The 24,784-nt window shown below is 34.6% G+C and overlaps 1 protein-coding gene across 2 annotated transcripts in view; it reads left to right on the plus strand.

The window, feature by feature from the left end:
- LOC129952515 (homeotic protein spalt-major) overlaps positions 1 to 15,286 on the plus strand; it is a 34,634-nt gene extending 19,348 nt beyond the window's left edge. For both annotated transcript variants that reach the window (XM_056065126.1, XM_056065125.1), the window contains 6 exons: positions 527 to 3,034; positions 7,043 to 7,188; positions 13,644 to 13,929; positions 13,995 to 14,263; positions 14,387 to 14,575; positions 14,633 to 15,286. In XM_056065126.1, the coding sequence (XP_055921101.1) occupies positions 580 to 3,034; positions 7,043 to 7,188; positions 13,644 to 13,929; positions 13,995 to 14,263; positions 14,387 to 14,575; positions 14,633 to 14,968 (3,681 nt within the window). In that variant the 5' untranslated portion in view covers positions 527 to 579 and the 3' untranslated portion in view covers positions 14,969 to 15,286. The remainder of the gene's footprint in view (positions 1 to 526; positions 3,035 to 7,042; positions 7,189 to 13,643; positions 13,930 to 13,994; positions 14,264 to 14,386; positions 14,576 to 14,632) is intronic.
- The last annotated feature ends 9,498 nt before the right edge of the window (positions 15,287 to 24,784 follow it).

Consider the following 24,784-nt stretch of genomic DNA (forward strand, 5'->3'; position numbering starts at 1 on the left):
TATGTATACTGTTCTCAAATCACAATACAGAGCCTAAATAATAAATTTAAACTATACAATTTCAATAAATAACATTTTTCTGATTTATATAAATAAACTAAGCAAATTTCCAACAATAATCTTATTGAACCGTACCTTGGCGATCAGATCGGTACGATTCAGTCGAAAAACCTCCGAATCGAAATTATACAGATAAAAAATTCAAAAACAAAATATAATAAAATTAGTAACCTAATAATATGCGACACCGTTTATCACGTTTATCGTGAGTTCTCGCGTCTATAGCTAGCTATAAACTTATTCATACAAACAGCCTATTCATATATTCAAAAAGTATTTTATCATAACACTGCGTAATACTTGGAAATCGGAACTTATGTGACCAAATTGAAGCTTGACTATGATGTATTTAAAGCTTCAGTAGAGTTTTGAGTTGTTGCTCAATCTAATTTTGCGAATAAATGCATCCGTGCGAGTACCTATACCTAAAACGCTAAACGATTTCCTTTTTCTTTTCCAATTACAGACTTGCGAGTTAGCAGCAGCAGTTGTAGCAGCAGCAGCAGCAACGTTAGCAAGATGTGCTCCATTTTTCACAACCGAATTAATTACCGAGGTCCTAGGGGTGGCAATGGTGCCGGAGGCAACGCCACGGAGCCATCGTCCATCAAAGATGACCCAGATCGGAATAACAATAGTGGCAGCGATGGCCCAGACTCACGTCTCCTACACCTCAATCCAAGTGACGAGGAGGAGGACGAAGGTGATTGCGGCGATGGTGGCGTCGTTGTGGAGGAGGCATTGGATCTATCGGTGATGTCTCGATTCCCGGCCACCGGCCATGTTGCCCTCGAAGCCCTCCAACACACAAAGGTGGCTGTGGCTCAATTTGCCGCCACAGCCATAGCCAACTCCCAGAACTATGACGAGGCAGTGAGTGATCTGGCAGTGGTGCAATCGACGATATTCAACGTGCAGCGCCAGCAGCTCATGCAGATGCAGCTGATACAGCACCTGCAATCACAGTTAAAGCACCGAACGGAGGAGGATGTCGAGAACGACAACGACAATGAAAATGACGATGATGATGCTGGTAATGGTAATGGCAATGCTGAAGTTGACGCTGAAGCTGACGCTGACGAGGATGAAAGACTTACGATTAAGGAGGAGGAAGATGACGGGGACATAACTTGCCATCAGAGCACTGATCAAATCCCAGAGAAAGAAAAGACTGAAATCAAAGAGGAACAGGCGAAGTCCACTGGTGAGAGTCTGAGCCTGAGGGTGAGGGCGATGGAGAGCGAAAAGCCGGAATGCACGGAAGCATTTCAGCCGCACCTATGCGATATAAGTTCATCATTTGCCTCGAGCATCATCACCAATCATGACCCTCCACCGCCGCCCAACGAGCCAAATTGCCTGGAAATGCTGCAGCGACGAACCGAAGAGGTCCTAGACTCAGCCTCGCAGAGCGTGCATTCGAATCATTTGAATGACGAGTATGACTACTCTAGAAAAGACGGTCAGGGTAGAGGGGAGATTTTCAAGCATCGTTGTAAATACTGTGGGAAAATATTTGGTTCCTATTCGGCTCTGCAGATTCACCTGCGATCGCACACCGGGGAGAGACCCTTTCAGTGCAATGTTTGCGGTAGCAAATTCACGACAAAGGGCAACTTGAAGGTGCACTACCAACGACACACTCAGATATTTCCACCAATGATGATGCCACCGTCTGGGAACCCCGAGCAATATCCCCCACCTCCTTATCCGGTGTCCGGTGGGAATCCATCCATTCGCTTGCCATTCCCTCCATTCGTCCAAATGCCTCCATTCCATGTGAGTTCGTCCCCGAATAGGGAGAAGGAACCTCCATCAATTGAGAAGAAACCACAGCCTCAGCAGCAAACCGAGGCGCAGGACCTCCGAAAGCCTCTGAAAGAAGACGACGAGGAGCCTGTTGTGCTTCCCCTAGTCGATGATAAACCAAAGAAAGAAATAGCCATTCCCATCCCTCCACCCAATCATCGTCGAAAGCGGCCATCAAGTCCCAGAGAGCCGAGAGATTCCCACCCCCCACCTCCACCAAAAATACCCGCAGAAGAAATTGGGGCCGAAAACTTGTGCAAAACATCGCGACGATCTTCGTTGAGTCGAGGATCGGCTACAAGCCTCGACCAAATACCATCTGAGTATTCCCTAGCCCAGATGGAACGACTCATTGACAAGTCCTGGGAGGATCTAATAGAAATCGACAAGACCTCTGAAACGTCCAAGCTGCAGCAACTGGTAGACAACATTGAGAACAAGCTCACCGACCCAAATCAGTGTATATTCTGTCAGAAAGTGATGTCCTGTCGGAGTTCCTTGCAGATGCACATCCGAACGCACACCGGCGAAAGGCCTTTTCGATGTCGGATCTGTGGTCGAGCCTTCGCCACAAAGGGCAATCTCAAAGCGCACATGAGCATACACAAAATCAAACCGCCAATGCGAAGCCAATTCAAGTGTCCTGTATGCCACCAGAAGTTCTCGAATGGCATAATTCTGCAGCAACACATTCGGATACACACGCTCGACGATGGCGACGGAGGTGGTGTCGATAGAGCGAAGTACATAGAGATGTCGAATGCGGCCGAGGACCAAAGTTCTACCAGATCGATATGCACATCAGATAATATGGACTTTTCACAGTCGGAGTATTCGGGTCAGAGGTCAGAATCGTCGCAGGGTGACTTCGATGATTTCACCATGGTGAGTGAGGAAGAGTCTCCGAATAATGAGGTGAATAGCGAGGAGAGACGTGAGCGTGAACGTGATCGGGAAGAAAAGGAGCGCCATGATGAATCGGAGGGTGGTAGTTATTCGGATGAGAACAACGGTGTAATGGATTTGTCAGCAAAGTCGGCAGACAGTGAAAAGAGTTCAGAAAATACGGGTGTCAGTTTGGTGCCTAATTTCCTGCTAATGGCCAGAGAGAATCGAAGTCCACCGAAATTTCCGATGATGCCGTTCGGTCCGTTGGGGATAATTGGTAAGTTTAAGAAATTCATACCTGTTTTTAGTTTGTTCGCGTTTGAAAAGAGTTCTTTCCATTTGCGTAAATTTTCTAATTTTTAGGGTTTTGTAGTCAAGTATTAATCTGCGTTACCAAGTATGCTTAAAAAAGAAACAAATTGAGCTAAATGGCGCCCGAGACATAATCTTTAAGAAATGTTTCAAAGTGTTAGGAAATCTTTTTGGCATATTGTTTCACTTAAGAGGAATTTTCGCAATAAAATAAATAAAGATTTTTTATTTGGTTTTAAATGGCGCCGAAGAAAAGATCATTTTGGAATGTCAGATTTCAATTTACAGCAGTGTCGGGAATATTACACTTTTTAGCTGGGTAACGACCCTTGCTTGAACTTTTTGTCTTAAAATAAAGATTTCCCAATGCCTTTAATTTAAAGTTTTGGGAATAGGCAACGAACTAGTCACTGATAAAGCTTTGGTTCCCATCGATCATGAGCGTGGTTAGTACACAGATGGGGGACCGTCTCGAAACCTACAGCATGCTGTTGTCATGTGTCTTTTCTGTCTGTTCTTCTTTCTCTTCTGTCCTTCTGTCTTGTATTAATGTCTTGTGTTGTTATCACCTTACAAAGTCTAGTCGCTCAAGGTGCTGTGTTCTCTACCCTGTACATTTATGGGCTGAGTAGTGTGTAATGTAGTTTTGGGAATATTTTAGAATAATCTCTTAAGTGACGCCCGGGTGCGAATCTCAAATTTCTTTTCAATTCGGAAAATTTTTAGTTTTTTCGTTGAGTGCGTTGTTTTAAGAAAATAAAAAAAATTAAAGAAGCCTGTAATATAAAAATTTCCTTTAAATGGCGCCCTGTATATAAACTCTATACTGAATTTTTTCAAGTATTAGAAACTTTTCTTGGTATATTCTTTTACTTCAGGGGCATTTGCACAGTAAAAAAAACAAAGAGTTCACAATTGCATCTAAGTTAAAACGTAGTAAGTTTTTATTTGGTTTTAAATGGCGCCCAAGAAAGGATCTTGAATTGTCAGATTTTAATTTAAAGCAAAGGTGCGAATATTACACTTTTTAGCCGAGTTATTAGCCTTGCTTGACTTTCTTGTCTAAAAATAAAGAATTGTTCTCTCCAGAATTTTTGCAAAGCCTTTTGTTCAAAGTTTTCGCACTCGGGTGTGTACCTCAAATTTCTTCTGTTTGCTACTTCTTATCGTTTTTTTTCGTTGAGTGCGTTTTAAGAAAAAAAAAATAAAACAAATGTTTCTCCATGATGGGGCCCGGGACAGTATCGTAGGTTTTCATGGTTTATTTTAAAAAAGATGCTAAGAAAAAAAAGAATTTCTTTTTACTTAAATTGTTTTAAATCTTTTATTTATTTATCTGGAATATTTAAACTTCACCAACAAATTCAAGATCCATTTAATCGCTCTAAAAGGTGAAAACATCTAAGCAAGTACCTAAGGAAGTATAATAGCACAAGTCAAAAAACTATTCCTCCAAAAGACTCTATCTATCCGGTAGCAGCGAATCCTCTAGCAAACAGATTATTTCTGTTATTCGAATCATTTCCGATAGCCTCAGTCAACACCCAACAAACTCTGCAAAACTCTGATGAAGTATTTAGCAAAAGACTCTTTTGCAAAAGATTCCATCTGTCATTTTCTCAATCACCATGACATAATGCAGTGTCTATAAAAAGCTATAAATCTATATTCGCCCATATAATATACAAGCGTTTGTAGGTAGGTCGGTATACAATTTTGCTAAATGCTTTGAGATTGAAATCTTCCCTGCGCCACGCCACTGGTCGCTCATCAGAACAGAACTCTTCAGAAATGCTCATGGATATTCATCATGTGTGGATATGTATGTAAAAGAGTTTCTTCTTCTTAACTTAACCATTTCCCATTGAGTAAGCCATAAATTCATGTCATTCAAAAGAAATTAAAAACGCTTCGTGCCGCTCTGCGACCAAGACGAGGACGACTTCAACGACGACGCGACGTACGACCATGCCGAGAGTACACAACACACACTTGATTTTGATTTAATTTGGGAAATTGGAATCTTCTCAAATACTTATTTTAGCTTCTATAGAGCATCATCACTGTCGGGTCTTTGTGCTCGCGATCGGTCCAATTGAATTATGGTATCCGACAACATTTATATCACTGTTAATGCTTGCACACTTGGTGCGCTAATTTGGTATTTTTACGCTCTCTAGGTCAAAGGTAACAGACAAAAAGAGTTCATCATTAATTTCGTTTCATTGGTACGCGCATACAAAAAAAACACATACATCCAAACAGGCAGAAATTGATCTGTAGCGTAAGTGCGTATTGTAGTCGTTTCGTTATGTCGAAGTCACATTATAGACGCTTGGTTGTATGATCATGAGGCTGTCTTGTTTGAGAATCTATTACAACATGCTGTTGTTCGTGACAGACGTCATCGTAGAGTGTATGTGATATGTGTCAGAGAACTTTTAGTGAGTGCAAAAAATGTATATCGTTTATTTTCAGAAAGTGGGGAGGAATTATTTGCGGTCTTAATCGAGTGATATTATTGTAGGGTCGATGGTTTTCAAAAATTTGAAAATCGTTAAAAGTTCAATGTTTTGTTTTACTCAGAAAAGAACCGCATAAAAGAAAATCTAAGCCAACTCCGACTCTAGCAAATAAAAAACCCTATATCCCATCTTTCGATGGCATTCTTATTTGGGGATATTAGGTTTTTGCGTATATTTACGGGTTTTTAATCAATGTACGAGAATTGTGTTTTTGGGTTATTTTAGGTAATGTGTCAATAACGCGCTCTAACTTGAAAATTTTATGCTTGTCAATTTTTTTTTGCAGATTTTTGATCTGAGCCTTACAAATATTCTTCATTCAGTATTTTAAAGTTGTATTTTGATTAAAGCAAGAAGATTTGCAGCTTTTATAGAATTTCGGTTTGTCTTACGATTTTTGAAAATGTTTGGTATTTAGGTAGCCAATATCCAATTTAGATTTGAGTTAGAAAGACCATAATTATGTAGGTCTTCTACTCTTGGGATGGTAAGATCTAGTTTGATTCTTTTGTGAAATATTTTGTTTTTTGATTCTTAAACTAAACGATTTTAGTTTTGAGGTTTCGAAAAATATTTATTGGTATTTTGTATTTGAGAATTATTTCAATGTCGCGAGGTCTGATGAATCTATCAACATTTTGTATGTGTATGCGAGTATTTTTTTCTTTGAATTAAATTTAGAATATTTTTTGTCACAAATTTTTGGAATTATGTCAATATTCCGCATTCAACTCATACATATTTTATTCCATTTCGATTACAGAAGTTATGTGGGATTTTTCTGCTTAAACCTTTTTGAATCTTTTAATTATTGTTTTCAGACAAGTGCTTGACTTTTTGCTTACAAACATGCTTAGCACCAAGAGCTGACTCTTAACAGATTTGACAAAAATGTCCAATATTCCAATTAAATGAAATTAAGTATTTAAAAATGTTTCGAATGTTAGTAATCAACACTTTAACAATAAAAGTTTTAAAACTGGTTTATGTAGCAATTTAGAGATCGATGATTTTGAATAAAATTTCGGGGATTCAGTCAATATCCTAACTAAAATTGCTAATTTATCTAATTTTTCATCAGCCAAGAAAGTCTCTATTACTTTTCCTTTTTTTTGGAAAGAAATAATTAGGATTATGTGAATATCTTATTTCTTAAAATATAAAAATTATACGATTGTTAGGTGGTCCTATATCTTTGTTTTATCATAGCTAGGTTTACTTTTTCCGCAAAATCTTTTCCAATATGAAATTTTGCAACGTGAAAAGTTATACGAATTGTGAATTTTGGGATTGAGACTTTAAAATAGGAGAATTTTGAATGTGTGGGGCTCAATTGTATAGAGATTTGTTTTTGTTTTCGAAACTACTTCAATATCCCACTTTTATTGTGAAATTTTTTTCCATTTTCCTATTAAATTATCAAGGTATTTTTCAATTTTCCATTTTAGCTGGTCTTCGTGGTGCTGCAAATATATGCAACATATGTTTTCTCATCTTTCCAAGTCCAACTGAACTCGAACTTCACATTCGAACTCATAATACCAAAGAGGATAACTTCAAGTGCTCCATCTGTGATAAAGGCTGTGCAACAAAAGTAAGTTAAATTTTTTTAATATTTTGTTTATAAATATTTCACAAAAAAAAAACATTAATTACTTGAGAGTTGCGGAATAAAAATATATAAATAAAAATAACATCAAAAACTTGTTGATATACAAAGCACATACGCATGTAGCATGTCAATCAATTGTTTGTTGATGTTGTCGTTGTTGATTCGCTTGCCGCCATCATTGTGGTGCTTGCCGCTTGGCCTCGCCCGGCCGCCTGGCCCTTCCCAAGGGATGTCTAATTAATCCTGAATGGAATGTACTTGTTGCCCATATAATCTAGTTGTCTTTTCTATCTTCACTCTTATAAAAATACGTATATATTCAAGTATAGTACCGCATCCATAGTGCGTAATATTATTTTTTGAAATTACTCTATGTGAGTTAAAGTATTGTATTAATTAAAATTGTCGGCATTATTTTGTGTAAGACCATAAAAGGCAACCATTTTGCACCATGTACCAACAAATTATGAGCTCAGATTATTAATTACCAGAAAGAATAAGAAGACCAAATTGATGATCTGTAAAGAGTGTGAAGGGGGTTTGAGTTGTGTGTCAGTGATGCCACTTTTTAATGAATTCCACTAAGGTTCTCTGTTTAAAGTTGTTCTTCAGAACTGCCTTTTCATTAGAGTGGCTGATAATGTTTCGAATATTACTCAAACATTATAAGAGAAATCGATTGTATTCGAAGCAACTTGAAGAACAAGGGTAGAAATGGATTCCAGCACCATTGGAATAGTCTTCGTATATTTCAACTGCAACTTTAACTCCATTTGTAAAGTTAGGCATAGACACTTACCAAACCACATTGCTATAATTTCTATATAGTGGCACCCACCATAAGCACTCGAACAAACTTAACACAGCCTCCTTGTTTGGATGGCTTTGGATACGTTGCTCCTGCGGGACCAAAACATAACCAACCACTTTACCAGAATTGTAACAATAATTATTGTGAATTCCCTGTTGATTGAGTAACTTGTATACGTATATGATGCTTGCCTTGATGGACGTGATTAGTAAGGCCGTTAATTAAAAATGTATTCCACGGGGGCATTGGATTTTCAAGAACTTCACTTTGGTATTTTTCTACAAGATTATATAAGAGTATATGTGAAAAATACTGAATAGTGAAATAGTGTTTAGTATAATAATATTTTATAAAGAGTGTTGAAGTTGATTTCAAAAATAATTATACATATATGTATATATATTTGTTACTTTAATTACATTGTATATTATTAAAAAGGCGTAATAGAGCATTATTGATGCTTTAACAGGTTATTTGAAATTTACAGAATTTAGTTGAAGTGAACAAAAACATTAAAGTCAATGTTGGAAGTTCTTTAAATTTCTTACTTTTAAAGATCAGAAAAACATGCGTGTTGTTTTCGTGAGAGTTGTTTGGTGTAATTTCTTGTATTAAGTTGTTCAAGTGCATTTCTGAACTTGGCAATGATACGATGGAAGAATTTTGATTTTGTTAAATTGAAGATATGAATTTTTGTGTAGTAGATGGGAGACAGAGAAATATTTAGTTCTAGCAATGACAAGTTTATTATTTATATCGAAGTTGAAGATAAAAACACTCGTCTGACTTAATTGCTGAAGACAGAGTCAATTCTTAGAACATGGATGTTGCTATTGTGTTGGGAATAAATTGTACGTAAAATTATCTTATAATTATCTTATCAGTTATGAAAGGAGTCTCAAAATGCAAAGTAAACAGTTTACCTCAATCAATGAATTGAATCAATTGTATCATCCTTATAACGAGAAGGGATGGGAAGATATGTATTTAATTAGATTCAGTGAAGAACAATGGGAGATATTCTAAATACAATTTCTCTAGACATTTTTTCCGTGTGTTTTATACTTATCTTATCAAACTTCGATTGGAGAGATATAGTTAGCTTTAATACTTATTTACTACCTTTAACTTTGTTAAGTTCCCATTAACAAAGTGGATTAAAAGAGGTCGATTTCAGAAGAAAAATTCATATACAATAACTTCCAAAAATTGTAATGCATTGATAATTGATGTTTAATAACTGACCAATAACTTTAAAATTAATAATTACATGCCTAACTTCAGGAGGGAATGTTCTCAAGAAATATATGCTAGTCATATGTAAAATCTGGGGCAATCAACGAGATTTATAAGTACGTATTTTTTTGTGTTTAAAAGGTTTAAAACCAATACCAAAAAAATCAATTTAAGAAAAGACGCAACGTGCAACACATTTAAGAACTTAAGATTTTGAAAAAGAGTTGCCAGCACAAAGATAACATAACTTTTAATTTAAAATGATTTTTTCCACTTAAAATATTCGTCCAAAATTGTTTAAGATTTGAACAGAAAAAGATCATGAACAAACAATATGACTTCAAAAATTGTCTGAAACAATGGATGGACAAAATTGTATAATCTTAAAAAAAGAATGAAGTTCAAATTAAAAAAAAAAAAACACCTCAAATTAAATTGAATTTTGTCCATATCGTTTGAAATCTTGCTAATAGAGAGGCGCAAGAGCTTGGAACAAATTTAAAATTCAGCTTTCAAAAATTAAAGGTTGTTAGGAGATAATTTCGCAGACAGGAGACAAAAGATTTTACTCAGCATCTTGGTTACGTTCCAAAGTTTTACACCTTGGTGTGGTTAAGTAAAAAAAATACAAGTTTAGATTTTGCATTCAAATTTAGTCTACTTTGTTTTTTATTTAAGTTTTAAATAAATCAATATCTTTTTTATCGAGCCATGTAGTTTCTTGTAAACATTACTACTTCGTAGGCGAAAAAATATGTTTCTTTTAAATTAGCAAACTTAACAATAATTGTCTTACACTCAAGTTCTACCGATTAAATTCTAGTTTTTGTTTGTTTTACAGGTATTGTTATTGTTGGATATGCGATCAATTTTGATATGACCAAAATCTAAATATGGAAATGTTGATTACACAGTATATGAGCGAAGTTAGAAAAAAAAAACAAGCTTAGCTTAACATATCATTAGTACGAAGGGATAAAATAAGTTTAAAATTTTGAGTTTGTTTGTGATGAAAATAATTTCATGAAGCGTTAAATTAAAGTCTAGTTTTTGGTTTTCTCAAAGGAATACGATGTACGTATAATCTCAGCTTTCTAAAAATTGCCATCTAGTAAAAATTATCATGAACAAGAGTTCTTTTTCCACTTCTCAATAATTGACTTCAATTAAATTTTGTCATACAGACAATAATGCAGAAAGATGCAAAAAGTTGGTTAAATCAAAATATCTCACGAACCTATAACTCTAGTGACTTGAATACATTTTGTATTACATTTTGCAAGATACCAAAGAAAGGAGTATATTTTTGGAAAAAAAAATCCAATTAAGGGTTTTTTATAAATCAAAAAACTGAAAAAAAAAATAATTTAACAGGTCGAAAAAATGATGTTATCTGCAAAACAATTTTGTGGAACGAAAAATAACGTTTTCGACAGCTGTTAAAATTTTGAGAAAAATCGAATTGACATATTTTTTTACAAAAAATAAAAACCTACCAAAAACTTTATTAACAGTTTTAAGAAAAATTGATTTTTGACTCAAATATCGTTTCAAAAATTTGAAACATTAACTTCAAACTAATTTCAACTTTTAAAAATATTATTGCTTAAATTAGGTAAAATTTTGAGTAAATTCGAATTGATAGTTTTGTTAATAAAAAATAAAAATCTAAAAAAGAACATTGCTAAAAGTTGGTAAGAATTGACTCAAATACCTTTTTTAAAAATTTGTCATTTTAGCTTCAAACTAATTTTATCTTATAAGAAATATAATTTTCCACATTTGGTTAAAAAAAAAAAACAAATATCTTTTCAAAATTTTGAGACACAGGCTTTAAATTAATTTTATCTTATGAGAAATATTGTTTTCAACATTCACTAAATTTTTTTCGAAAAATCGAATCAACAGTTTTTTTTTATTAAAAACCTAAACAAAATCAATAAAATTTGGTAAAAACAGATTTTCGAATCAACTATGTTTTCAAAAATTAAATTGTGCAAGTGCTATACTAAATTGGTTTTCGACTAAAAATCTCGTTAACAAAAATAGATTTTGAAATCAAACTATTCCATCTTAAGCAAAATATTTTTGGTAATTTTTAATTTTTTTAGAATAATTAAGCTGACAATATTTCTAGCAAAACACGTAAAACTGCAAACATTTTAAAGCAGAAAAATCGACAGACTGGATGGGAAGTTATGAGTGTGCGTTGCATCCCAGCCTCTTTTTTTTCATTTTAGTTTTATAATTTAATCTAATTTCACTTCATTATAATTATGTTTGTTATGTTTTGTATACATTTTATTTTAATTTTATTATTTTATTTAACGTTTATTATTTTATTTTATTTTATTTCATACAATTTTTCCTATTTTGAAAAAATAAATATTTGCCTAGGTTTGAAAACTGTACTCTTAAACATTTTGCAACGTTTTTATTTCTTGAGTAAAATAAAAGACGGACTAATAATAATTTTTCCCCGAGCATAAATACCAAAACCTTGGAATTTTTCAAAATTATTCTATTGCTTAAAAATGCAAAATCATATAAATATTCTGCCTTTTGTCTTCATACAGTCAAAATTAAGAATCCCAAAAAATGTTGCACATTAAATACTTTTCATTCCACAATATTATTTTCCATTTAAATTTCGATTAAGATCCGCCGCATTGTCGTCTGTCTGCAATCTTAAAAACATAAAAATAAAATCTGCAATATGAACAAACTTATGCACATACTTATACCTCATCTAATATCTCTAGAGCAAAATTTATTTGAGAAACAAAAAGAAAACACAATAAAACGCTTTTCATCTGCAAGATGCATATGCGTTGCGGCAACATCCTTCTGAGGAAAAACCCGAGCTGGCCACCCCATTAGCACCACCAACTACCCTTTCCCCCATTAAATAAAACAACAACTGGACTTGGCATGGCCCCCCAACGCACCGTACCGCACCATGTCATATAAATACGATATTATATTTTTTGATGTATTGTTAATGCCGTCTACAATATGAAATATCCCATCATCTCTGGTATCTATGACTAATGACAATGTTCATTATTTTCAAGTCAAAATATAACACAAAACACCCAACAACAAATAAAAGTGATAGAAGAGATTCTTTGGAAATGATCCAAATTCTTTGTGTTGCGCAGACACAATTTATTCCAACGACCGAAGCCTGAAGACCGATAACGACGAGAACGAAGACGGGGATGGTACTCCCATAAGCCCCACTAGTTTGGCGTTTTTTCTTCTTGTTTGGAACTTAGGAGATTTGTACCTACATCTGCAGCGCATTGTTTAAGCCTAAATGTCCTAGCAGTGATATTCGCAACAATACTTTTATGGCGCGGCGGGATATTACACATAATTCACTTGTTGGAATATAACTGCAACCGATCCAAAACGAAGTGAGGAGTGGGTTTGGACTAGGAGACAAATCATATTGTTATAATGGGATTTTGAATCTTTTGTAGAGCGTGCGTGTGTCTAGAGTGTCTGCTGTGAATTTTACGTGAGTGTGTTCGTCGGGTGGGCTGTGGGCCTAACTCTACTTGCGACGCATATATTCGATAGAAATTTTTAATGAATCGAAAATTTTAAATAATTACCAAGATCACAATGCGTGCAGACAATGTTTTATGACATTTTAGGATTTACATCTCAGAACAGAATAGAAAAGAACATGAACGGCATGTTTTAGGATTAGTGTTGGATCTATCGGCGGCGGCGGTGGTAGATGGTGCATGTACCGTTCAATCTAGATTTTGGTTTTGTAAGTTATGGTATCACGTCATGCTGTTTGCCGGACAGATATAGATTTGCACTTGTATGAAATTAATTTTAAATCTTCAAAAAAATGTTCAACAATGAAAATTTGTAAACAATTTTTCGTATTTAAAATGAAATTGAAGTCTTCGTTTTTAATTTGTATTGTATATTTGAATTGCAGACCGTTCTGTTAAAAAAGCAGTCCGTTTTAGGACCAATTCATGTCATTTCGATAAAACTTTTACTCTAGATCTTAGAACTGCAACATGATTACATGAGTTCGTCTCTCTACCACTTGCACATCATGGAGTCTCTTCTCAACCTGTTTCTTTTTTCGTGGAAGACGAATTTGGCTGCTTAATGTTGCATTGGCTTATTATAATATTTAAAACGACAAAATTAGTGAACTTTTTAAAAGTTTCTTAATACATCGATATTGGACCATTTATTTACTGCAAAGGATATGGTCTCTGTCTCTCATAAATAATTCTCGAATTGGTCGTACTCTTTGACAAATAACCATTTTGGAGAAACTAAATAAATCCGAAGAGATTCGATGTTAAGATTTCCCCGTCTAGTCTTTCTCTAAATTTTCGTTTTCTTTTTGCAGGAGGAATTCCATCACCACATTTTGTCCCACAGATTGCGTCGCGATTCTGAGGATTCTATGCTTAATCAAAATTCAAATAATTTCCCGCACGATGAGGCTCACATAGAAATGAGTCAAAAACCACCATCGGAAATATCCACCAATACCAATACCACAACCACCACTAATCACGATAATCAAATACCACCATTATCTCCTACCGGACGAGATTCATCTTCAACTATGACCTCGGATAATAATAATGTAGGAGGTGATGCTGAACATTCACTGATGAAAATGCAACTCCGTAAGGAAATTTTCCAACGCGAGATGGCAAAAAAATGTCCTCCAATCAATAAATTTCCTTTTTAGTTTCTTCACTCCCCACTGAACCACATCACAGGCATCAATCATCGTCATCGGATTCATCACAATTCACACCCAATACTCTAATCAAACAACAAGAACTTCAGCAAAACGCCCAAGAACCACCGGCGAACAATAAACACTTCTGTACGGTTTGTCGAAGAAATTTCAGCTCCAGTTCGGCCCTGCAAATCCATATGAGAACTCACACTGGAGATAAGCCATTTCAGTGTAATGTCTGTCAGAAGGCTTTCACCACGAAAGGAAATCTTAAGGTGAGTTAGAAACAGAAAGCTTCTGATATCAGAAAATTATTTCGGAAAAATCATCTAATCGAAGAAAAACCGGGGTAATTTCCACACAGATGACAAGTGTTTGTTGTTCTTTTCTGATTTAAGGTTCATATGGGAACGCATATGTGGACGAATCCAGCATCAAGACGAGGTCGTCGAATGTCATTGGAACTTCCGATGCATAGGCCTAATTTACCTCCATTAGGGACACATCAAGATTCTGAACTTATGTCGAGAAGACCAGAAATATTCTTCCCCTATTTACCACCATTCTTCAATGGTTTACAACCAAAGGTACACATTTCTTTCACACAGGGTTGATCCTAAAATAACTATTATATTTGTATATAGCCTGTTGATCTTCCACCTGGATCATTCCCCGGTCTCCCACCACCCCCATTCCCGAATGGAAGTGCCCAGAAGTACTCCGATCTTATGGGATTTGGTCCATTCCTAGGTGCTCCATACAACTTTCCACCTTTACCGAACATGGACCGTCAACCTAGCAAATCGCCATCTTTAGATGAGAAGAATTCAAGAAGTCCTCAACAAGAAAGTCCAACAAATCAGAATGGACCTTTATCACATCGTCATCAGCAGCAATTTAACAATCAACAACAACAACAATCTTTGTCATCGTCATTAATGAAAAAGAATTTTCATCATGATGAATTTGTCAAAGGCTGAAGTTAAGAAAAATAAAAGAAAAACAATTTTAAAAAATGTATACCGATGATCAAAGATTAAAAACACACATATCCTTTATTTATATAAATAAAAAACATTTAAAAAAATAAAGATATCAAAGGATATCTTAGCAATACGTTGGCATTTATTGAAGGAATAAAACATGAATTGCATTAAGTTTTGTAAAAATTAAAATAAAATTAAAAGAAAAATTGAATTGAAATATAATAAAAGCTTAGACTATTAGTTTGTAGTGGTATTTATGCTGTATATGTATATTTAATCTAGGCTTTTAAGAACTAAAAATTAGAACTATGAATAAAGAAGTATGAACATTTAAAATTAAGCTTATTTTTTACTTTTGGTACATGGTTCAGATATGAAAACATATATAAATGAAACCCTATAATTACAGACAGGATAAGTATAACTAAAATTCCAGAATTTAAGTTTTTGATTCTGGAACATCTCTATACAGTTTTTTTCTTATGAAACTGCTTGAATTTTTAAATTAAAATTAAGCTAGGGGCAAAGGAATCAAAGTTCTTGGACTTTTTACTAAGGACTAAACAATTTCAGAATCCAATTCATTTAGGGAATATATTCTAGGAATGTACGCAATAGAACTTTGTTTTTCATATCTGCTCCAATATTGCTATAAGAACATAACTGCTAGAAAGCAACTACCAGACTTCAGACGCTCTAAACTCTTGCTAAAATCTGTTGAATTTTTGTTTTAAAAACAAATTTCTAGCTTTCAATCTATAAAAAAATGTTATACGATTGACAAAGCTACTAACTACTACAAAAACTTAAGCCTTTCATCAAAAATGCAACTTTTTTTATATAACCGTTTTAATCCTCCTTTGATAATCCAACTTATCTCCTTCTGATGAACTTTCAACCTTGAAGCAAGCAGTAGTAGGCACTGAAATGTAACCACTGCACTGCAATGAAACCGAAATAATTTCAAAAATGTGTGCTAGATTTCAATTGGTTTGGATCTGCTGGACTTTATTTGCAAAACTATAAGAATCTAGAAAGTTGAATGCATTAAGTCCGATCTATTCGTAACCTACTCTTTATAACGAGCTACTGGAATAAAATGTTTACTTTTAGAAGTAAACATAACTGCTGCAAGCAAATAACTACTATGTTACTTTTGGAACAAGCAAAGTTCATGTCTCTGTAACTACTGGAATCTATCTGCAAGAATCCAACAGCAGAATCTAGATTCTGAAGTCAAGTCTCTAGCTTGTAAATCCTAGTACATGGCTGTAGATAAGAGCAATAACGTCAGAACTATATTCAGTAATATAACTCTAGCGACATGAACGGCTGAAAGAATTTTTAATCTTGATTTTTGTTGATAGGAACTGCTTGAATCTTAGAGTAAGTAACTGCTAGAATCTGTCCATTTGAATGTAGGATTACAGCGTTAACCTAGCTAAAAAAATATATTTGTAAGAAGATGCATGAGAGAACTGGAAGAATTTTCTAAACTGCAAATTAAGCTCTGCCCCAAAACTAAGTTTTAAAAGTTAATATCTAAATAATTTTCGTGGAATCCAATACCTAAAATCGATCAAATATGATCTCGTGCCGCTGGCTGGCATTTCAGCCTTCTTTCCTTGTTCACCAAAAAAGCTGATTCACACTCCTACATCATCACATTATTTATGTCAAATAAAGTATTTTTTGTTGTTCATTTTCAAACATTTTTTCTTTAATGACTCATGAATTCTTAAATTGTGTTAAATATCTTAATCGAAATTAAAACGATGTTTTTCTGTTTCAAAAATAAAAAAAAAACACATCAAACAAAATTATCCAGAATATGGAATTCAAAGTATTTTCCAAATCATATAGCATTTCATATAGCCCAAAGCGTAACATTCAACAGATTTGTCATATAAACTGTGTACCACCCATATAAAGTTTTCAAAAAACATAAAAATAAACACCCAGACCAGACTTTCGATCTTGTCGTGTGCCTCAACCTCTACAACTTCGGTTCTACAACTTCTGTTTCTGTTTCTCGTTAACAATATTCGAACAGATGCGTTCTACAAAATCGAAAGAACAAAAATGATATAAAATTAAAAACCAAAGAAATTATTATTTCTAGACCGAGACATCTTTGTCTGGGCCGAATTAAAATTAAAATCTGGAAAAATTGTTGAATCTTTTTCTCTCTGGGGCATAAACTACGAGTATCTATACAAACAAAATATGTTGCAACATCACAGCATCTCTTCAACATCAAACAGTAAAATATTTTGACAGCAGGAGACCTTTTGATTCCTTGGTAGTTTCTCATTTTCCACATTATGCAATTTTCCCAAGAAATACAATTTATTTTGTCCTCAAGCATTAGAGAGATTGGAAGTCGTCATAATAAGTTATTGTGGATGCCCTGCGCCTTCTTCGTCGTCGCCGTTAGCTAAAAGAGGTCGAGGCTGAGAAGAGTAGCTATGATCATCTTCATATCATATTATGAGACTTATGGTGGATCATGGTTTTTAGTTTGGACGGTATTTTACAATTTTCATAAAGTGTCATATGGCAGTGGGATATGTATTTTTGCAGACGACAAAGTGCCAATTTGTTTCATCCTCGCAACTAAAAGAGAAGGGGTTGTCAGACAGAGGCTAGACTATGGTGCAGTCGGTGTACGACATATTTCCAGACGGAAAATATTGTAAGTTCCCTTTGATAGCGGTGAGCTACATTAATATTTCTCATAATTCATCTAAATATAAGTACAAACCTGTTAAAGGTGCCTATGCAATGCATGGGACTATAAGGGAACTAAATGCACTGTGTAGAATTACTCTTGCTGATTTTTTTCAGATCTAGGGTTTCTGAATAAAGCACTTATTAGTAACATAAACATTTCTTTAAACAGTAAACATTTTTGTTTATTAGTAATACATTTCTTAAAATATGATATCCATTTTTTTCTAGACATTTAAATATTTCAAAGTGTCATAGTGTTAAATATAAACGTTTTAACATAAGCACGATGTTAGTTTAAAAAAAATTAAATTAAAAGAAGAATGATGGAGTGTGACACACTATCTTTCAAGTTTGTAGTACGTGCCTACCGAAACATATGAAGAACAGATTTTTTGAAACACATGAAAGACAGATAATATTCTAAATGAAATAACTAATGCCCGTATTATTATTTAGCTACTAAAGTTACTGCATTTATGATGTATTTGAGCTTTGGGAGATAAGACATACATTTTTGAAAAAGAGTTCGAGATAAAAATAACAAAATCTTAAAGTTAATGAGTATACTGGTAAAAATACGAACTCACTTTAAGATTCACAAGTCATACATTTTCAAAAATTAAGTATATTTTTCAAGAGTTTTCCTTTATTTAAGTGTTGTCAGAGTTTAATTCATAAATTTAATCAAAACAAATAATTAAAACCAAAATTGAAACAAACAAAAAATTGAACGAAAAATTTTCGATTTAAAAAAAGTTTTAAAACAATGCAAGAAGTTGGTGAAAATTGTCGTTTCGGAATCATTTTAAAGATTTTACAAAAAATGTTTCAAAACCTTTTTTTTATCTGGACACACCTTTACAGTTTTTGATAGTTTATTTCAGAAAAACGGTTTAACGAACTATAAATACTGATGGCTAATGTTTCTGTAAGACCTCTTCACAAAATAAGGTTATAATTTCAGAAAATTTCCAAAAATATTTAAAAAAACCTATTTTTTTGTTAGCTTTTTTCAAAACAACGTAGAATTGTAAGAAAATATTTCTGCTCAAAAACTTATAATCCATTTAAAATTTGTAAGTTTTGTCGTTATATGGAGACTAAATACTAAAATCAGTTAAAAACTTGTCAGAATAAAATGTAATAAAGTTATTCGAAGCTACTATTTACTAAACTTAAATGTTTTCTCTTAAAATTTATTTTTGAAAATGTTTGACTACTTATATTATTTAGAAACTAAGCTGAACATATAAAATATGAAATGATATTTTGAAGTCTTTCTAAACGTAATGGCATTTCACAGAGGTACCAAAATGCTTGAGCTTATGCACCCGTTGCTTTTGTGATTTGAAAGAGTAATTTGTCGAAAAGACATGAGATAGTAATTTACTTTTATCAAATAATAAGATAAAATTCATAAATGATTGTTTTTAAAATAAGTTCCTGTGTATCAATATCGAGTATGATTATTGAAGTAATAACGTTTAGAACATTAAGAAAACTAATCGAAAAACAAACGTTGTACATTCGTTCTCTTGGAATATTGACATATTTTGAAGTATTCAACTTATATACTAAAAATTATCTAAAATAAAAATTCGATTTCTTTCATTTGTAAATCAGAAACAACACGTTTAAAGAAATTCGATATATTCCCGATTTAAACCAGTTTAAAATAAAATAATGTCCTTGGAACTCTACTCTTAAATTTTAATTCAAATTATAATTTGTCTAGGTCGATAAAATTTTTCAGAATTCCAGATGATGCTATTCGTCGAATAGTGTAACATTAGGACTGATACCCATAACATTTAATTGTTTTGAGTTATCTGCATCAAGGATAAATAGCACTAAATTTTGTACTAAAAGTATTTCAATATTTTTTTAGAACTATTGAAATGTGCTTGAAGTCCACCCCTTGCTCCACACAAAATTTTGCAAAGCACTTAAACACCAATGAAAAACGAAAATAGTTCAGTGTTGCATCTGCCATGTTATTTATGACGTGGGAGGCACGATGCCATATATTAAATATATGAAGTTATGTTAGCGTAAAACCACACACTTTTGTCTAATAATTTTCCACATTAACGTTGCGTGTGTGCTTATGACACTTATGCGTAATTAAATAGCGGCGCTAATTTATCTGTGACGCAGACGATTAGATTCGCAGTAATTAAAAATCATCAAATCAATTTAGAAGAAAAAAAACTCAAAACCATCATCGTCGCCAAAAAAGTGAAACCTTTCGAGACAACAAAATATGTTTTATCAAACGTGCCACATCGACTCGGCCACTCCAACTCCAGAGTCCACAACATGCGATAGCCCACCACAAAAATGTTTGCCCTTCCTTTGCGGCAAATTCCTATTGATTCATCCATCGACTCCTGCGCTAATTGTTTTATCGAGCTATTTGCTTCTATTAAAAAAATAAAACAAACTAAGAGAAACAAAAATGAAATCAAGTTTGAAGATTTGCGCTCTTCTTCGTCTTTACCACAACCGCACAATATAAGAACGTATATGTACTCCGCAGTCGTAGTCGTTAGCCGGCAGCAGTTTCAGCTTTAACTTCGGCTTCACTCTGAGTCTTGTCGGCAAGTTCATCTCTGGGTATATAACGTCATGGCCTTAGGGTGGTAGAGTTGCAGTGGCGGTGGTGGTGTCCAAGTCCAGGTCCAGGCCAACGAATATGTGCCCAGACCTCTGCTCCTCACATGCTCCGTGTGTCGGATTGGTGAATATTTTGTTGTTGCTGTTTTAAGTCATGTGTGTTGTATAAATGTAACTTCGGCAGCGGCAGCAGCAGCAATATCTACTAAAAAGTAGAGGAGTCGATCTTTTTGCATGTAAATGTAGTCCGACCTTGCTGGCGCGACCCACCTGCGTTTTGCATTTTCATAGATCCCATGCGCACTCCACATAGATAGGTAGGTCTATCCAACAGTTTCCTCCTCCTACTTTAAAGTGTATAGCGAGACAGAGACTTGAGCTAGAGTTGGCATTTTTCGTTCGTCTGAAACACTCTCTGTTCGACTAGGATGCTGTCGTTGGCGGCGGCGTCGTCGTCGTCGTAGTCATTGGCTTTGGCATGCTGCCGTGTCTATATAGGAGCCTTCTTGGCATGCTGCTTCTGCTGCTGTTACTGCTGCTAGTGATGGTGCTGTTGGCAATGGACAAGGGCACACACATCGGATAAGAGAAGCTCGCGATCTGTGGGAGCAATAGTCAATTTGCAGAGGCTGAATACTGTTTATTATGGTTCCCGATAGCGTCTTACAAATTTTTCCCATGTCTTAATTCATAAAGGAAGCTTTGGCCGTTCGTAGTTCTATACAGTCTTGGAAAGACTCTGCTTCTCTATCTCGCTTTAACTTAATATACAGCTTGTGTTCTTTTTCTTTCTTCTTTTTTTTTTTGGACTGTGTGATCAATCTATGCGAAGTTGTGGCACTCAGAAATGTTAAAGGAACCCACCGACCGACCGAACGTACGTATTTTGGCATTGGACTTTGCCAATAGCTCGCTAAAGGTGGTGACTTTAAGGCTTTTATACAAATATTGAAGATGGAAGATATCCATCCGATCCGACTTGGTTTATAAGACTTCATAGACTTTGTAAACGCAATTTTGGCATTTAGGCTGTTTTTTTCGTTGTTGATGTTTGGAACTCTAATGCAATGCAATTTGTGGAAGACTAGAATTTTGAACCTGCAAGTGACGGAGGACGGTGATGGCGGTGATCGTCAGTGGGATGCACATTTGGCCTTGATGAAGATGCTAATTAGTTTAAATTTATACAAAACTTAACATTGAGAAGGTCATAAAAAGTCTCTAAAAATTACAAATGGAATAAATGTACAAATTGAAGTTTCCGCCATTTATGTACTTACATATGTATTTGTTAACAATCCTTACAGACATTTCGGAGTTTTTGATTTTTGATCACAAAATTGTTTATTTATTTTGTCTCAAAAAACGCCTGAAGTGAATAATCCTAAAACCAAATTTTAATTCAATAGACTTAATAATTTAGGCTTTAGGGGCGAAGACAGACAAATTGACGGAACAAATCGTAATGTTGATTAAAATCTCATTTTTTTTAAAGTTAAGAGTTGTCAGCACTTTAAGAAAGGAAGAAAAAGACTGATTTGCGATTATGCTTGTTTTATTTTCCTAACAGTTCAGTGTGTTTTGGAAACAGAGCATTTACAATAAAACCTGCTTGCAGAACTCCGAAAAATCTATCTTAAGAGCAAAAAGAAAAAAGGATTAAACGCAGCAACAAATTTATTCTACGTTTTCAATTTCTCTTTGTTTTTCATAGTCATCAAAATTTAAAATGAAACCAAGCGGGTTTCTAAATTAAACAAAAACTTTGACGTTTCGCTCTACCTTTCAACGGGGATTTACTGTGCTGCTAATGAATAATTTTTACTAAGTTAAATAATGTTTCAAAACTTTTGGTAGTTAACAAATTTCTTTTCAGAAGAAAATTATTGCGTTTCGCTTTAACTTTAAAATATCAACAACTTCTCGATTATTTTATTGTTAGGCTTGCCAACAGTTCCGCAAAAAGGGCAATTATGGCAATTTAAAATCTTCTATTAGTTTTAGGACATTTTTGTTACTGCTCAGTTTTGAATAGTAAGAATTTGAAAAAAAAAAAAAATTATTCCCCCTCCCCCTCCTAATACCTGAATGCCAATGACCAATAATATTTTCGAAGAATAGAAATGAAAAATGTTTTAAGGAATATTATTTATTTTTCTGTCATTTGCGTATAGTTTTGTCCTTTTTTTAATATTCCTCAGCACAACTTGACCGTATTCTTCCGGTCTAATTACCATGTATTACATCAAAATTTTGACGCAGACAAATATTTAATTTAATTTTTTCCCCCAAAAAGCTGAATTAATTATTCTGTAAAGGTTGTCCTCCGCCTGTGCAAGCAAACTTATTAATTCGATCATTAAGATCACTTTCACATTGCGTTCAAAAATCGCATAAATAAAAGTCCCGAAAATTTAATTTATGCATTTTACCGGCCAACTGAATGGTCGCGACGCGACGGACGCAACGGAAGTGACGAACGAACCGGACAGTCATGCCCCAATCCGCTAGTGATGGTTAAAAATGTCACGTCATGCCTTGGCGACAATTAACTTATAAGAAAGATGATGCAGATGTAGAAAGTTGAGTGAAGCACTATTTTATTATATTTATTTTGAATTGGCTTAAGTCCAAATGATGCCGAGCATCTTCTTTATAGTCAAGTGAAGTAAAGCATCAGTGAGAAATATTATCCTTCGTTTGATCATCGTTGTCGTCGCTTTTCTTCATCGTCAACGAGTCTGGGAGTCTGCAGTGCTGCGATGTAGTTGAAAAGCAACCTTCAAAGTGTCAATTTGGTGTACCACCACGGTTGGTGAGTTGACACTCCATGAACAATATTTTCCTCACCTAGAGTTATTGGTCGGGTATTATAAGCTTGTTAGCTGAGACCTATGCTGATGCGGCGGTGGTGATGTCTTCCGATGGGATGAAGATTCTCCCTTTGGATATTGAAAGTCCCGGCAGTGCAGCGGGGTTCTATCTTACCTGCCAATTCGGCACACAAATACACATATCAGCTATTCGGGATCACGAGTGGCGGTCTACATCAGACGGCCGCATTGCACTGCAAGGAGATAGCAGATTAAACGACCGACTAGGACACTCTTAACTCCTTGATGCTATATACAACGATGATCCGACGAAGATGATGATGATGATGATGATCTCCACTTAGAGATTGGGCTATTGGAGTAAATGTCGTGACACAAGTGCAACGCTTTTCCGTTCTATTATATTGGGGGAATAGATTGGAGGCACTTCTCAAGAGCTATAGGCTCTACGGGCATATACTTATATACCTTGCCTACCTTTATAGATTTTCTCAAAAGACGTGATTGTCGTATCGTGGTTATAAGTCGGTGATTCGGGCCGGAGCGGCGGCTCTGCACTATTGCCTATAGTATATTCAACGACGACGTTTTGTCGTTTATATATTTGCGTTGTTGTTCTCCGTTGCTTTTCTGCACTACGCTAGTTTGGTCGTTGGGCTGTTCGCTTAAGCTAATCATCGTGAACACCTTTCGTGAAGCGTGCGATGAAAATTACTCAGAAAAAGTGAGAAAACAAGAACGTTTTTAACAAATCGCAAATTTTTCATTCTCTTCAGATCTCCTTCTAAGATGACAGATGAGCCGAAAGTGTTTTGCCATCGTCATCATCATCTAGTTTTGTTGTTGTTGTTGTTGCTATTGTTGTTGTTCTTAACTTAGTTGAAGTCAGTCTAAAGGATAAATTCTAGAATTTGAATTTGGAGCAATGTTACATGTCAAGTGATGAAGATCGTGAGGATTCTGACGAGGTGAATAGAATTGGAGCACCACAACTTGAGATGATGTTTGATTCTAAGATATACTTATAGGTATGGCGCGACAGTGAGCGGCTAAATGTTTGTTGCAATAATGTTGCAAAATACATTGGCCAATTGTTAAGTTGTTGTATAAGATTTTCGTTGCAGAATAGAATCGGGATAAATAGTTGTTTAACGTGTGACTTTGTTATCACGGTTTAAAAATGGGGTTTTTTGAACAGTATTTTGTGTCGATGGGTTATACCGCATATGTTAACCTTAGACGATCAAATTGGTGTTAACTGAAAAATTAATTACCTTCAGAATTAATCATGGTTCAACACAATAAACACAAAGCTGAAACTGGAACAGCAGCCGTAATTGCTGTCAAAATAATTCGTTTGGATGAACACAGCCTTAGAGGGACAAGTTGGAAAATCTCTTAACAAACATTTCAAATGATATTTATTTGTTTAGTTTTAGAAAATGTAGAATATTTGTATAGTATATCTTGTACAAAGTTTTTTTCACTTAGTCATGTCCGTCAGCTGTCAAATTGACACTATTTTAGGGTTTCCAGGAGTTAGCGTTTTATTTTTACACTTCAGAAAGTAGTTAGCTTATAGTAAGCTTCAAACTAAGATCAGAGACTCATCATAAGTGGATGTGTT

This window comes from Eupeodes corollae, chromosome 3 (assembly GCF_945859685.1).
Source record: "Eupeodes corollae chromosome 3, idEupCoro1.1, whole genome shotgun sequence".
NCBI lineage: Eukaryota > Metazoa > Arthropoda > Insecta > Diptera > Syrphidae > Eupeodes > Eupeodes corollae.